This window comes from Lepidothrix coronata, unplaced genomic scaffold, assembly GCF_001604755.1.
Source record: "Lepidothrix coronata isolate B3197 unplaced genomic scaffold, Lepidothrix_coronata-1.0 Scaffold86, whole genome shotgun sequence".
Lineage (NCBI taxonomy): Eukaryota > Metazoa > Chordata > Aves > Passeriformes > Pipridae > Lepidothrix > Lepidothrix coronata.
Window position 1 is genome coordinate 1,349,506 of NW_016690266.1, and position 15,465 is coordinate 1,364,970.

Consider the following 15,465-nt stretch of genomic DNA (forward strand, 5'->3'; position numbering starts at 1 on the left):
GTGCAACTAACTTTGAGCATGGGCCACTCTCTACCTTGCTCAAAGTTAGTTGCACTACAAACTAATAACTTGGTATCAATATCTGGGCAAAGGGAATGGCTTCCAACAATATTAAATTGCCAATATAAATAATCCAGGTGTCCCATAGCAGCGGTTACTGGACCCCGAGCAAAGATCATGCTAATTTACCTGCCCATGAAGTCATCTTTATCTGGATCTTCATCATACAAGTCCACTTCTAAGTCCTGACCAGGCACTTCATGAACAACAAACTGGAGGAGAAAGAGGTATTGATTAAAACCAAAAAGCTGTGGACAAGAACGTGACATTTCACAGCTGTATAAGACACAAAGGACATTCCCTGCTCTTTCGTGGCTAACTGTGTAACAAATACAATTGATTATAGGCGAAAATATTTCAAATTCAGTTTGCTTGTTTTTGAACTACAAGTTAAACTCCTCAAACTGGTATCCCTAGTAAGTGGAGAGAAACCAATGCTAGAGCAGCCTACGGTTGCACTGATTGATATTTAAAGCAGGGCTCTGCACCTCCTCCAAAAACCCACACATGTAAATCAGATCAACCTGAATGACATTTCAAGTTTACAATGTAAATCTGAACTTGTTTAAGGGACAGAAATGCCTCAATCGAGTAACAAGGAAGTCCACCTGCTCCAGTGCAGTCAGATAAGAGAAGGTCCTCCAAGCACAGGGATGTAAATAGCTGTGCATCCTACAGATGGAGAGATCAAAAGATTCAGTACCTCAAATGTCTCGTTCCAAATGGGATTAAGATCTCTGGAAACTGTCTTGCTTCGATGCTGCACCGTGCCGACGCGAAGGAGAGCGTACGGATCAGACTTCCCCCTGATTGCACCAAGGAAACTGTCTTTCTGGACAAGGTTTTCAGCTTCTAGCAGATGAACCCTTATTACCCCCTGAATAAAATAAGATACAGAATTGGTCATGAAAATTCAATCTTTGGATAATTATAATATGCTGCCTCCTAAAATTAGTTATTTCAGGCAGCAAGGGCAGTCACTGTGACAGTTCTGCAAAGACACAGTTTGATGCAGTACATTTCCAGTGACAGCTGTATTAAAACACTTTTCCCACCACTTACCTAGAGGGGAAAAAACCCTTAAGCAGATGCACAAGGCAATCTAGATAACTGAGTAGGAAATAATATTCAATTTATTTTTAAATCAGAAGCATATATATGCACACAGCATTATTGCCACAGTCAAATCAAGTGTAAGGATCAATTCCCCGTGACTGAAGAAGGAACTAAGCACCCATGCCAGGGACTTATTTTATTGCACAGTGGCCATTCAACTTCAGTTTGCTGATGTACATTTGCAATAGGGAGCATCCTTTTGTCACTCATTTATATTTATCCTTATTAATAAGATTATTAGGTATTGGATGAAGGAGACTGAAGACCTGGATATGTCAAGTATTTAGGAGATTTGTTCTTGGGGTTTTTTCCCATTTTTTTTCTGTAACAAAGATATGTCACTCTCCAAGTTCCCTATTTACACCCTTTCAGAGCATTAGTAAAAATATTAAATAGCTGGACATTCATTGCTCATGTATTTATCCTCTCATCTGAGTATAGCACAGATCTTCAGTTAGAGACTAAAGGTTTAATTGGTAAATGAGTTCAGAGTCTAAACAGACTCCTTATGCCACATAGAAAGGGTAGGAACCCCGAGTGTCCATGTCCCCCCTCCCAAATTATGAACTATCCAACATCTACCGATATATTTCTGAACTATCACCTACAAAAAGCCCATAATTCAGGTTAAAAGAGCTGATGCAGGATCCTAAGTCACTAAGCTTGCAAGCACCCATGTGGTGCCAAATGCACACTCAGGAAGATAAACACTCTCACTGAAAAAACAACTCACCTGGGGGATAGGGAACCTCAAGTGGGCAATGTTCATGTTCTTTCTCAGAGGCACTGTGATCCTGTTCGGCAGAACCAGCCGTGCAGCAATGAAGTCTTGAATTAAGGAGTCTGACATTACACTGCAGGTGGGGGAAAAAAGCAACCTCAGTTTCTACAATCAATCACAACTCGGTTAGAGCGAAAGAATGAGGCACAGCAAAAGAAACTGGGCACTGCAAAGTGAGTGATGCTGCCCACAATCCCCTAAAGGATGTCAAGCATTAGAACAGGCCATCCAGGTAAATGGTTGAGTCACCATCCCTGGAAGTGTTTAAAAGACCTGTAAAAGCAGTGCTTAGGCACATGGTTTAGTGGTGGGCTTGGCAGTTGGGTGAGTTAATAGTTGGACTTGATGATCTTTAAAAGTCTTTTCCAATCTAAATGATTCTATAAAAAGAGTTGCAGAGTGGCCATTCAACTTCAATTTAGTGATGCAAGTTTGCATTAAGGAGCATCCCTACTGCTGGACTGAATTTGGCTGTAGCAGGTTGTAAATGATGAAAGGGAGCTTCGGCTGTGTGACATCATGCACACACCCAAACAAGGCAAACTCATGTGCCTTCTGGGATGGGCAATGTGAGGAGGGAATCAGGAGGTTTCACCCATTTCCCAGGGGACTCAAGGCCTCGAGGCAGTTTGTTTTTAAGACTTGGAACATGGCCTTAGCGCACACTGCTGCCTGCTCTTGGTCGCATGCTGACACCTTACTGTAAAATAGAAGGAGAAGCCAGCCACGGAAAAAAAGCAAAACAAAACAAAAAACCCCAAACAAACAAACAAAAAACCAAACAAAACCCCACCAATCCCCAAAAAAAACAAAAGTCCCAAGCTCATTTAGTTTAATAGAAGACCAAGTAAAAGATAAAATTCTGTATCTTGGAATATTTTGTGCTAAGAGGGAAAATCTTGGTTTAAGTAATTGGAGATCACATTGGCTGAATTGAGGGTACTGTCTCGGAGTTTAGGCAATCTTCCAGCCTAATTACAACTTACACATTTTTAGCTTTTTGTTTTAAATCTTTTCTTTACAATTGCTCTCTTTGTATGACAGGGAAAACCAATTTGAACTATTTTTCCTGAGCAAGAAATATGTGGCTAATCATAGATATCCAGTACTCTCCACATGATTAATGAGAGGATTTCAACATCCCACTACAAATTGTCATGAGCAAAAGACAATATTAAGAGGAAAACCCAAGAGCATCAAGTATCTGAAATACTTTCATCTTCTTGATAAATCTAGTGCTTATAAGGCAGCTTATCAGAGTAAGACTGTGTAACAAAAGTGCCACAATCCACAGAGGAGGCTGGATTCACACATAAGGAAAGTAGTTTCCTATTCCAAATGTTAAACCATGAGCCTTGGTCAGACTGTTGGTTTTCCTGTAAAAAAAAACCCCACAGGAATGTCACAGAATTGTCCTTTCTCTTGGGTCTTCAGGGTGCACCCAACTAAACACAGCTTGTACATGAGGACAGACAACTGCATCCAGTTTCTTTCCTCTCTTAAGTAAACCCAATCCATTTGAAAGGGAGGGCTCTTGTTACACCTGTACTTCAGCCCCTTCATGGTCAGGCAAGTTTTGCTCCCAGCTCTCATTGCAGTGCTCATGACAAGCAAAGATTTCTGCGTTCAAATCCCTGTGAGAGAACCAGGGAGTGAAAATTTAGGACACTAAATTTGCACTTAATTATATGAGAGGCTGTAGGTTGGAACACCTACATAATTTCTCCCTGCAAGGATTAGGGAAACTAAGTTAGAAAAGAATAGATTAATTCCTCTGATAAAAACTGGAGCTCTCAGGCCAAACTTCAGGGCAAAAGGCCACTCTGGCCTCACATTAAGAGAAAAAGAAAGCTTCCTCTCACTCAACATCAAAAGTCTTCAGAGGCCCTTTAATGCATAAACTGGCACCTAAAGAAGACACTTCCTGTGAGTCTGAAAGCCATGAGCTGCAGAAGAACAGTGGGGAACAGAAATGTCTGCATTTGCATTGGAAGGGAGAAAGGCAAAGGCTGAGTAATCAAATATATTTTGATCTTATGTAACAGAATTTTCTCCTTACACTAAGGAACAAAGACAAAGTTTATCCCCAATCTGGTGAAACAGTTTGAAACTTACAGTACTGAAAACCACTAAGATTTTCATCCTTGCTGTGCAAGTTTTATGTGCAACACCAACCCAGGAAGCATTGGGGAAGAGTTACATTTTCTGAAATGTAGATTACATGAAAAGAGAACATTTCTCCTTATAAATCTGGTGTGGTTTTCTTTATCATGGATTGTATTTCAGTTTGTCAGAGGGACTGCAGCTATTTCTCAACATTAAATCATTGTTGTCTGATGGATTTACTACTTCCATCCTAAATTCAGTGAAGCAATTGAAGCAATTTTGACAGAATGTAAAAAGCACCCTCCTCAGGTTTTGCAAACTCCACAGCCACATACTATGGGATGAGTAACCAGCACACAACACAACCTTTTACACAACGTTCTTGAGAACAGTTTTGATGATTACTGAAGACCCAACTTCTGAAGGCTTTTTGAATATGAATAAAGAGAAGCAAAGTAGACACTCACTTAATCCCTGGGACATCCAGGAGGTTGCTCATGCCTGCCCAGTTAATTTCCAAATGCTACAACAAGAGCAGGGAGAAAACATATACAGGATTATTAAAATTTATTTCAAAACAAATGCAGAATTTAAAGGGGAAATTATTCTAAAACAAAGCGAGCTGTTTAAAGAAAGGAAAACCAGCACCTGTAATTGATTGCAACTGTACATTAAAACCAACAGCTGGTATCAATTCCCTTATCTATTTTATCTGCCATCCTGAAATGAGGATATCACTGGGACTTAACCTGCAAGCACAAGGAAAGAAAGCATTCAGCCCTTAGCAATGGCCACTGGCAGATGCCCCGGGGTCATGCAGGAAATTCAACAACTCTACCTAGACTTTGAAGTTGTTTCCTCATCCTTTCACTTAGAGGTTGGCCTATGCCCTGAGGCAGGGGGTTGTCTGTATCCCTACTCTTACAATAAACAAAAAGGGTTTTTTTTCATGTGCTAAAATAGTGCTACTAAATCTAAACACAAGAACACCTCATCCAAGATCAAAAATATATGACTCCCATGAACTCAAGCAGAGCATAACCCACAAGCAAAGCTGTGTGCCATAAGATAACTAACTGGTCCTTACAAGACTAAAAGGTTTCTCATATTTTATTAAACTACAATTCACTACAAGGCACATGACCTTAAACAGGAGAGCTTTCAAAAGTCAACCATGGTTGAATTGTCTGGGAGATGACTGCATTTAAAATCTATGAATGGAAATATCCACCAGCCAGGAACCTTACAGCAAAGGCCTAGGAAACTGTGCTGTCACTAGAAGAAGACTGACAGCACTTCCATTCTTAGAGTGAAGCAAGTAACTTTTTAAGCACTATTACAAAAATTTAGGGCAAATTCATTCATGTCCTCCTAGAGTTCAAGAGAGCACTGAACAATCAGGCATTTGTTATTCAAGCACCTGCACCACTACTGACTCACCGGTTTCTGCATAAAAAACAAGGTCACTGCTCCCACAAAAGGTGCATCAGTTAGAAGAGGTTCCAGGATCACCCGCAAGGTCCCATACAACTGCAAACAGAACAGACCAAGGAAAGCTGAGTGTTAAGGTATTCTCAGGATGTGGTTTCAAAATTGTGAGCTTTTCAGTGATGGAGTTAATTTTAAAAATCCTGCTTGAAGCCAATTCTATTAAGAATTTAATAACAACAATAACCTCCTCCCGCCAAACCACTGCTACTGATACCAGGAAATACTTGCTATGTTTGTGGAGTCTCTCTGCAATCCTGCCATACAATGGAGTGCTCTGCCTACTAGCTTTCAACACTGTAAGAACAGGTTGTTGGTTTCATCTACACCAGTTTATGAATGTCCTGGTTCTTCTGAAGTTCTCCACCAACACGCAGCTCCTCTGAACTCCAGTGGCAGAAGCTGCCCCACACAGACTCGATGCTCTAGCACTGACCCTGTTTAAGAGTCACACTACAAAGCTTAGAAGTGGTATTTAGGTGCTTTCCATGGAAGGCACCATTTCCCCAGCCAAAACACAAGGAGATAAAGCCAATAGTTCCAAGCTGAATAGCTGGTGATTTCCCAGTTAAGTGTCATGACCTCCCCACTGGGATGTGCTGCCTCCTGCCTCACACAGCCTTGAACAGAAAACATCAGCACAGCACGCACCTGGACACCTTTCACGCCAAGATTAAATTTCGATATGTCCATGTGAATCTCGCAGTCTCCTATGTAACTGAAAGAAAATTATCACTTTATTCCACAGTTTGCAATAGTTCCATGAGAAATTCGGGGCTGTACAGAGTATAAATGAAATCAGTTTAAGGATTGACAACATAACCCCCCAGGCAGAGATGGATTTTCAAGTGACTGAAAAGGGTGAGTTGAACAAGGGTCAGATCTGCACAAGAGAATCCCTGCAGTCAGCTGGGATATTGTTCTACCTGTAAAATATCAAAGTAACATCTGTATTTCACGGTTACTTTTCTATTCTTAAGGCTGGTGGTTGGCTGAGGTGCGCTCACTGCAAGGAGGGGATCAACAAGCTCATTCAAAAGCAATTGCCTACTTGCTCCCTTCTCTGCCAAAGGCCCGACAACCTGCTGACCCAGCTTCTAGGTGCAGAGCTGTCCTATTACTTATGGGGTTCCCACCTTGCCCACACCCAAAAAGCTCATAGATCACCCTCACCCACAACCCAAAAATCCACTCGAAGGACAAATTTATCACTAAAAATAACCTGGTTTCCTTGAGGCTGAATTCAAAGACAATGACTTAGATCAGATTTTGGTCAGTTGCCATGGAGAACATCAGGTTTTAAATAAAGCAAATGCTGAAAGTGGTATTTTGGCAATTTGGAAACCACCAGAGACTTTAATAAAAGTACAAACATCACCTCATGCAGAAACTGATAGCCATTCCCCAGGGAGAAGAACATAGCAGAGCTGTTGATGCCTCTGGCAGAAAACAATTGAAGGGAGCTACCAAATTCCCTTTCAGCCCCCTGAGAAATAGCTCTGGCTGCAGACACACAGACACTCTCAGGTAAAGCAGGGTGTAAAGATACAGCAGTACAGTGAATGTGCTGTGCCTGCCTCCTGCATGCATAATTTCACCCCATAATCAAAGGAAAAGGACAAGACTTCTGCTCTGACCACATCTATACAGGTAAATAGTGCTGCAGTTGCCACAAATTCATGTTGTAATTTGCACATAGACAGATTCCCTCCCACCCAAAAAAACCCTGCCAAGAATGTGCAACCATGTGAATTTGTCCTCATTTTTGCAAGCAAAGTTCTTTGTATATTTGTTTACAGATAGTCACTTAACAGAATTTTAAGAGCACCTAACACAGAGATTAAAGCCTTTAATGTTAGAGCATTCTCATTTCTTAAATAACCGACCTCACAAGCCATGCCAAAATTAACACAATCTTTCTTAAAAGCTAGTCACTTAATTAAACTTATTTTACATTTGTTAACTTCTACAATTTTGACATTATCTTTTAGCTCATTACAGTGGGTGCTAATAGAGCATTGTTACAATAAAATTCTAAATGAGGAGCCAAAATGAGTCCCTCAATTTGCAATAATTAATCCAAGAGGATTTAATTCAGCTGTTGCCAGTGTCCGACACAACAAGTAAGAGCTGTGGTGTTTTAATTTACAGTGTTTATGCTTTTCCACACAGTCAAAAACTCTTCCTACCCAGTCCTAGATGTCTCTTTTCTCCAGTAACACTCCAATAGCTGCCACCATGTTTTAGAGTCTACGTGTTGGAGAAGTCTTAACAGAGCCTGAGTCTTTAATTATTCTTAAATTGGCCTCATACAGGCATCACCCCCACACCAGGGTGCTTAGTAGGAAGGATGCACTCTTTTAATTAGTTTTATTCCTCATTTCCAGTCCCAGCTGTTTGTCCTTCCATCTGCTCCTCTGCTCAGTGTATCCTTGTTGAGCTCTCTGCTGTCCTCCCCCAGAGAGAGCACACCTGAGCCAAACTCAAGTCTTGACACTTCAAAGTGTGTAGGGTCAAGGCCCTCCACCCTCCACAGGACCATGCTTTACCCACCTGTGAAGAGTGGAATAACCACCCATTTCTCCCCTAAATCACCTGCTGCACAAGGTGATGCAGATATGCCTGAGCTGTGGATGAGCAGCTGCACGCATCTGTATCTCTTCTGTATTTGGGTGGAAAAGCTGGTCCTGGTGTTTATGATCCAATGGCAATCCACTGGCTGAAGGCAGGGTTGCTACAAGAGCACATGCTAACAATTTGAACTAACCTGGATGTCTGTACATCCCTTTAGAAAAGGAAAGTGCAATAAGACAACTGCTCATGGGCCACACATTCTCATGGCCCCCCACGCTAAAATCCCCCTTTGGGCCGGCATTTTGAAGTGGTTTGTACTTGGGAGATGAACATGCAGTATTATACAAATAAGAGAGACAAGAAAATGTGACCAGGTAACACAGGGTATGAGAAAACACAAACCATCTCTACCTTTTCTCTTTCCCTATCCAGTCAGGCTCCTTTTCCGCTCAAGACTGACCTGTTTTCATAAAGCTTTTATTTTCCTGTAAGAGCCTACAAACTTACTCAGCCCAAACTCCACTAAAGCTCAAAGTATTGTTGCATACTTCTTTTGACTTCTTTCTCCAGGCAGACTATCTTTACAGCTTTGAAAACTTGCCAGTTAGAAGTCCAGAGAGAGTAAATTGCAATTAATACATTTTTATACATATTAATTATTACACTATTCTTCTATGACTTCTCATGTGCTGTAAATGCCACAGAAGAGGATGGAAAATTCAGCACATTTTCAATGCAAAATGATTATAAGTAAAAGCATATTAATGGAATAGGAAGAAACTGTATTTCAAGATATTTTCAGGAGGGTAGTAGTGCCTTCAAATACTTTGAAACTCCATGATTATATCCAATGATTATATGGCTATGCAGCAGCTCAGACAACTGCAGAAAGTGAGAAGAAGAGCTAGCTGTAGGAAGTCAAGTGGTTGCACTTGCAAAATTCTCATTTTGGAAAATGCAGTTTTGAGAACATTTCTGGAATGCTTTGACATCAATTTATTTGGAGAATGCAACTGTCAGCTCCCTACGCTCAGGGGACACCGGATTTATGATTTACATCTAGGGCAAATTGTTTGGAGATCCCAGAGTATTGCCAGTTTATTTCCAGCTGGGATCTCATATTTCAGATTTGGGGATTTCAAATCCCAGTCCGGCAAGGATCTCATATTTCGTTTAGTCACTGCAAGAACTCTAATTTACACCAACAGAGTGTATCATCTCAGGGACCGAGAAAAGTTTTTGAAAGAAATCTTGTAGCCTCCTTTCTTGCCTTTGCCAAAAGATCTGTGTGCCTCACCTCTGTGTAACCACCTCTGAGCCTTGGTTTTCCTGCCAAAAACTCAAGTATAGTCCTTTCAAGCAGAACAGTCAAGACTGTAATAAGATGATCCTCTACATAACCATTCCTGATGTACAACCATGTAAGCTGTTGTTAACAGATTTAATTAAAGCAGCTTCTTGAGTTCTTTTGGTAACTCCATGCAATACTAGACCTACTGAACCCCTGGTTCTGCTGACTGCTGCTGCCCATACAAGTAAGGGACCTTTAAGTGCTATTTTTCACACTTCCCAAGCAAAGGGTTCAATTTGTGATATCACACTGCAAATTTAAAACAGAGGAAAGCAAGTTCCTCTTCTCATGGCACAGAACTGAACCCCAGTATTCAGCACTGCATCCGATTGTGGAGGTCAGAAGCACAGATTAAACAAAGCCCTTGGTGAACCACATGTACAAGTGGCTATTAAAACTACACAAATGTTTCCATACCAACCACAAAGGAAGGCTAAGAAGGAAAGGCTTTTTCTAGTCCTGCCCTTTTTCTGTGTTTTCCCCATGTTAAGTCAAAAACTCTGGGCTTCAGCAACTAGTTACCTCCTTGATAAAACCAGAGGGAAAAAAATCCCTCCTCCTGTACTGCTGTGAGACTGAAAGCAAAAAGCATTTTCAGAGTATGCTGGGATTTCTGGATGCAAGACACTGCCTAACACAAAGGGTAACTCAGCACTGGAGTGGGGCAGAGCTGCTGCCAAGGCAGCTGAACACCAGGGTAACAGCACCCTGTGTGAAGTAGCTGCTCAGCCTTCCCTGCTGCAGCTGCCCTGGTCAGCGCTGCATGCAGTGGTGACCCAGCCAAAGGTCACACTCACGTGGGTTCACCAGCGAGGGAACTCCCACAAATTACAGCTAGCAAGCACCAAGGCAAAGGAGTCATGTTTATAACATGCAGACACGTTAATCCTTTAATGTCCACTGCAACACAGCTACACTTCTCTGAAACCTAACCCCAGAGAGGGAGGTCACTGTGCTGCCAGCACTGCACAGTGAGCCACACAGGGACCCACAGCACATCACTCTCCTCCAGAGCTGTGATGCCAGAATGCAGCTCTGTAGACAGATAGTCATTTAAACCTCACCATCACACAGTGACTGAGAGTGTGAAGGGCAGCAGCCTCACACTGGGGCAGCTCAACTCCATCTCCTCTAAGTAGCAGAAAAAACCCCGTTCCTTTGGTAATCTAGGAAAAGGCAGGTAAATAACACTACTGCTCACTGATTTGCTTCATGTTTCTGGAACTAACACACTACCTCCTGTGGACACTGCACAACACACAACTCAGCTTAGCTGCAGAAACTGATGTTGATGTATTAACACAAGTGAAGCTGGGGCCTTAACACAGCCCTGGAGAAGAGACCCCCATCAGAGACAAAGTAGACTGCACACTCCTGTGTGAATACAGAAAACATCTGGGTTATCAGACAACAGTTCAGGTCAGGTTATCATCAGTATGAGGAACAGAAGGCCAGTCTGGAGATGCTGATGGGTCTGCCAAAGGGACAGGAATGTGGAGGTGGGGGAATCCCTCTGCAGAGGATTGTTAAAAAGACAGTGAAAATTATTATGTCAGAGAAGCAGCCTGGAGAAGCAGTTTAGCAGAGAACAGCAATGTTCTGCAGAGCCTAAAAGGCATCAGATCTCAGTCTCAACATGGAAAGCATGAATGATTTGCCAAAGGCCCTAACAGTGACCTGGCTATTACAAAAAGTACTTTGCTCCCAGCATTGAAGCACAACACCTGGCTGAAAATCAATCGTGTTTTACAGGGAGCGATGGTGCTCTGCCAGGGCTGGGGATGCTGCCATGCCACTGCCACATTAAGCAGCAGGCACAGTTCTGAGGACCTCTGTGCTGCTGCCAAAACACTCCATAATTTCACACTGTTTTTTCCTGGCACTACCACGAGAAGCCATTTAAAATTAGGCAGCTCAATCGCCCACTAAACTTAGAGAGCTACAGCAGCATTCATTTGGTAATTCTTCCTGTAATTCCATTCTCCAGGCTAAACCAGGAGAGTGTTTAGCTCTGCAATGGCTCTGATGTTAACAAAACACACAAACTCATTCAAAACAGCCTGGGAGGTATTAAACGTTTTATCTAATTTTGTTATTGTTGCTGTTGATAGAGCTAGAGGCAGTTTTCTGCTCAGAGAACAGCTGTAATCAAAAAAGCAAATGTGTTGGGTGGCACATAGAACAAACAGTGAGTAAAACCAGAAGATTAAACCAGAGGAAGGAATTAAAAAATAAATAGTGCAAGTAGTTCTGGAAGAACTGGAGAGGTAGGACTAATGAGAAACCATAGTGGGCAAGACAAACCGAGCACCTCTATACCTGAGAGCTTTCAGAACAGGCAATACAATTCCAAAAATTGGGTTCTTACTGCCATCAATTGCAAAGCCAAGGGACACACTCTAACACCCATGGCAGCAGTGATGGGCCAGAGCAGGTAAACCTAGACCTGTGCAGGTGCTTTCTGACTGAGAGGCTGATGCACAGCCTTTCACTTCTGTAAATATTGAGGACATCTAGCTGAGGGCAGACTATCTCATATCACTCTAGGCTGATATAAGATAAGGACCTCTTCACGCTGATCTTAGTGGACCACATATCCAGTCCAGCATGACACACAGGTGTGAAATGGGCAATGAGTTAAAAACCATCTACACAATCAATGATGCAATGTTACCATATCTGCAGGTCCAGGGTAACTTGTCTTCTACCAATTTCTTTGGTGTAGGCTTTTATTCCATTGATTCTAGGGCACTGAAATAAAGACAAACAAGATATGACATAGTTAATATCTATCAAGCCCAAGTGAAAAGTCCTGTTCACTTTGATCAATTTGAGTACAGAAGCATCCATTAAAGACTTTGCAAAATGGCACATAAAACATGAGTAAACCACATTAGTTTTTTTCCCCTTAAAGAGGGAACAGCCTTGGCAGTCCTCAAACACAGGGCTGGTTGCAAGTAGCCCATGCTGCAAGCCTTAGGAAGCACTGAAAACTCCTGTTGCAAGGGTGTGACAGAAAGAAATATAGATATAGCCCTTTTCTTTCTATCTCCAGTCCGAGGATGCTGACACCATGTGGGAACAGACGTGTGTCTCTCCTGTATGATCTCTCCTTCACGGTGAAGATGCTCAAGTCAACATGAGGAGGGAACAAAGCTATTAAAGAGCTGAACATCAGACTTCCCTTGCACCCGAACCTTTCAGAAAAGAGTGAACCACAAACATTAACAGGACTTACACTACCTTCTCACCAAAGTGGATCTTGGTAAACGTGCATGTTTTCAGATGTACATTCTTTGCTCTGATTTTCGGTTCAAGAACTTCTTTAAATGTTTTTTCCATGATTGTTCCAAAGTATGGCCAAGCCTGGACAAGGACCTAGAGAACAGCAAAAGCAGAAACACAGTAAAGATTCCTTACATAAGACACCTTCTGTTGAGAAACAGACACACCCATTACAGAACACCTGGCTATTAATATCAGTCCTTTTAAAATACCAAGTCACATTTGTGCACTTACATCATCCTTATGGAAGGATCCATCCCAGTTCCTCAGAACAGGAATTTGTTTCAGGAACTGAATGATGAGTTATCAGCACCATACAGTCTATGGATTACTTCTAACCACGGGAGCCAACAAGGCCCAGGGTTAAGTCTCTAGAGCACAACAGTCCCTAATTACTCTAAAGTGTCCCAGAGTTCCCTGGAGTTGGGTTTATTGAAAGAGGAGCGAGATGAGCTTTTACATAAAAAATAAAGTTTGTTAAAATAAAAATAAATAAAAAAAAGGTAGTCACTGGCTTCTAATTTTCAAGTTCGGCTGTTTTGCTTTGAATTCCACCAAGTTTTCAGTTCCAGTGAGAGGTTAACTACACCTGCTGATGGGAGCATATGCCTTAGAGCTCTCCTCTGGTAAGAGGAGATATCAATACTTCTGCTAAAATAATAATACATACACACATATGTATATACATATCTACATGCACACACACATTCACACACTTGCTTTCATTTTTTAATCTCAGAATGAAGTGTTGTTGTGAAATTCATCAAACCTGTATCAACCAGGCTCACACTGGCTCTCACCAAAACCTCAGTGGCAACTCTATACTCAAGTGGCTCCACATTTCAGTACAGATACTGATGGGATTGAGCTGTATGGTAGCGACTTGACAACCTTCTCAGACTTGTCCCACAGAGTTTGCACTGGGATGCAGCTCAAAGCAGGTGGCCTCAAACTGGAGTTCAGAGCTCCTCACCTTGTTCAGCCACTCCACTCGTTCGACATCAGGGAAGTGAACCTGGATGCAAAGAAGAATAAAGTGAGTGCCACATGCCATCTGTTTGGGCACACTGCAACATGTGCAAAAGATACCATGCAGCATGGAACAAGCTTTAAAGTAAGCTGAGATCCCTCTGCCTTCATACATACATCCTTTATAATTTACCACCTCCTTGAAAAACCATAAAAGACAAACAGTTAAGAATAGTAAAAGGCCAAAGGACCCACGTGCACTGATGTACCAGTATGCCTCTGGGCACACTTATATGATTAATGCAAGTGTCACATCCTGTTCGTGATGTCAAGGAGCATTAGATTTCTCATCCTTCTCTTTGTCATGCCTTGGGAAGCCACAAGAACTTGCTTTCAAGACCACGAGCTGTGTCAGACCTGTTTCCTGTACTCACTCACCTCAACCAGGACACTGCACTTTGGAAAACAAGAACCTGTTTAGGAAACTCAGTTTATTGGTTGTGGCAGCATTTCTCCACTAACACTAACACAGTGCCAATGGTTTCAGGGAAAACAAGCACTGTAAGAGTTCAAGCCTATTAGCATACACTATCATTTGTAACAGTCTAGTGTTTTCACCTCTCAGAGCTTTTCGAGATACTAAGGACAAATTACAATGAAGTAGTCACTTATGCATCAAGTTTCCAAGTTAGACACATCAAATGCCAACAAGAAGTGTATATGTCCATTACAAAAATCCCTCCAGTTCCCTGAAGTAACAACTTGCTTCATCACAATCAGGACAATCGGATATGAGGCCACTCTCAAGTAAGTAACTGATCTCTCTGACCTCACCGGGAAGCCACTGAGTGAAGAGCTACAATCACACATTAAAGTCTTATGGATGTGGCATTTGCAGCCAGTGTCACATGCTGGTAGCAGGTTATTGCAGAAGGGAAAGACAGTGCAGCAGCTTCTCAGAATGGACATTTCTGCTCCACAAGAGCACCTGAACACAAAGAGAATGTGACTATCATCTAGCCTGATAAAAGTAATTGGGTAGGACAATAACTCCCCTTACAGGAGCTGTGAATTACACTCCTCAGGCAAAGACTTGCTGTTGAATTCAGCAGCTTTCAGAGGGATGCTCAGAGATGTTTGGATGGAATGGACAGCAGCCTGTCTTTTAGTACAGCTTCATGTATGATTTAAGAGCCCATTTTTCTTGCTCAAATAATGCTGCAAATTATCTCCAATTATTACATTAAAAAAACCAAAGTAATATTACCATATTCTTTAAAAGCATTTTCTTTTGATGCTCTAAATAGCAACTTTTCCATTAAATAAGACAATGCAAGTTCACTGAAATGTCAGCCTACCCAGCTCTATTTGTGTGATAAAGAGAGAACACAGCACCAGAAGGGACAATCAACACTGATAAACTGCTGCTGACATTTTACAGTGAGGCAGATCATGTGAATCAGGGGACCTCCACTTCACCTGCCAGCCTTTCATCTTTCACCAAAAGATCTTCCACTGGGGCACATAAATCCTGAGTAGGCTGAAGTCAGCTGCCAAGGTCCTGCAGCATTTGTGCCACAGCTCTGGATCAGCCACAGGCAGGATAGAACAGGGATGAAAATAGCATGGTGAGCTTGTTCTTCAAAACACCTTACAGTGAGGAGAAGGGTGCAACCCAAAAGGAAGGACAGACCAGGACTCAGGACAACAGTTAGGCTGCCACATCCCTATGAGA

General features: G+C 42.0%; 1 protein-coding gene across 1 annotated transcript in view; it reads right to left on the reverse strand.

Moving 5' to 3' along the window:
* The window catches only part of ESYT3 (extended synaptotagmin 3), a 32,152-nt gene that overhangs the window by 12,253 nt on the left and 4,434 nt on the right, over positions 1-15,465 (reverse strand). Inside the window, exons 2-10 of the mRNA XM_017820848.1 lie at positions 13,735-13,776; positions 12,720-12,854; positions 12,151-12,227; positions 6,203-6,269; positions 5,504-5,593; positions 4,531-4,586; positions 1,910-2,030; positions 764-937; positions 189-272 (exon numbers count right to left, since the gene is read on the reverse strand). Of these exons, the coding sequence (XP_017676337.1) occupies positions 189-272; positions 764-937; positions 1,910-2,030; positions 4,531-4,586; positions 5,504-5,593; positions 6,203-6,269; positions 12,151-12,227; positions 12,720-12,854; positions 13,735-13,776 (846 nt within the window). The remainder of the gene's footprint in view (positions 1-188; positions 273-763; positions 938-1,909; positions 2,031-4,530; positions 4,587-5,503; positions 5,594-6,202; positions 6,270-12,150; positions 12,228-12,719; positions 12,855-13,734; positions 13,777-15,465) is intronic.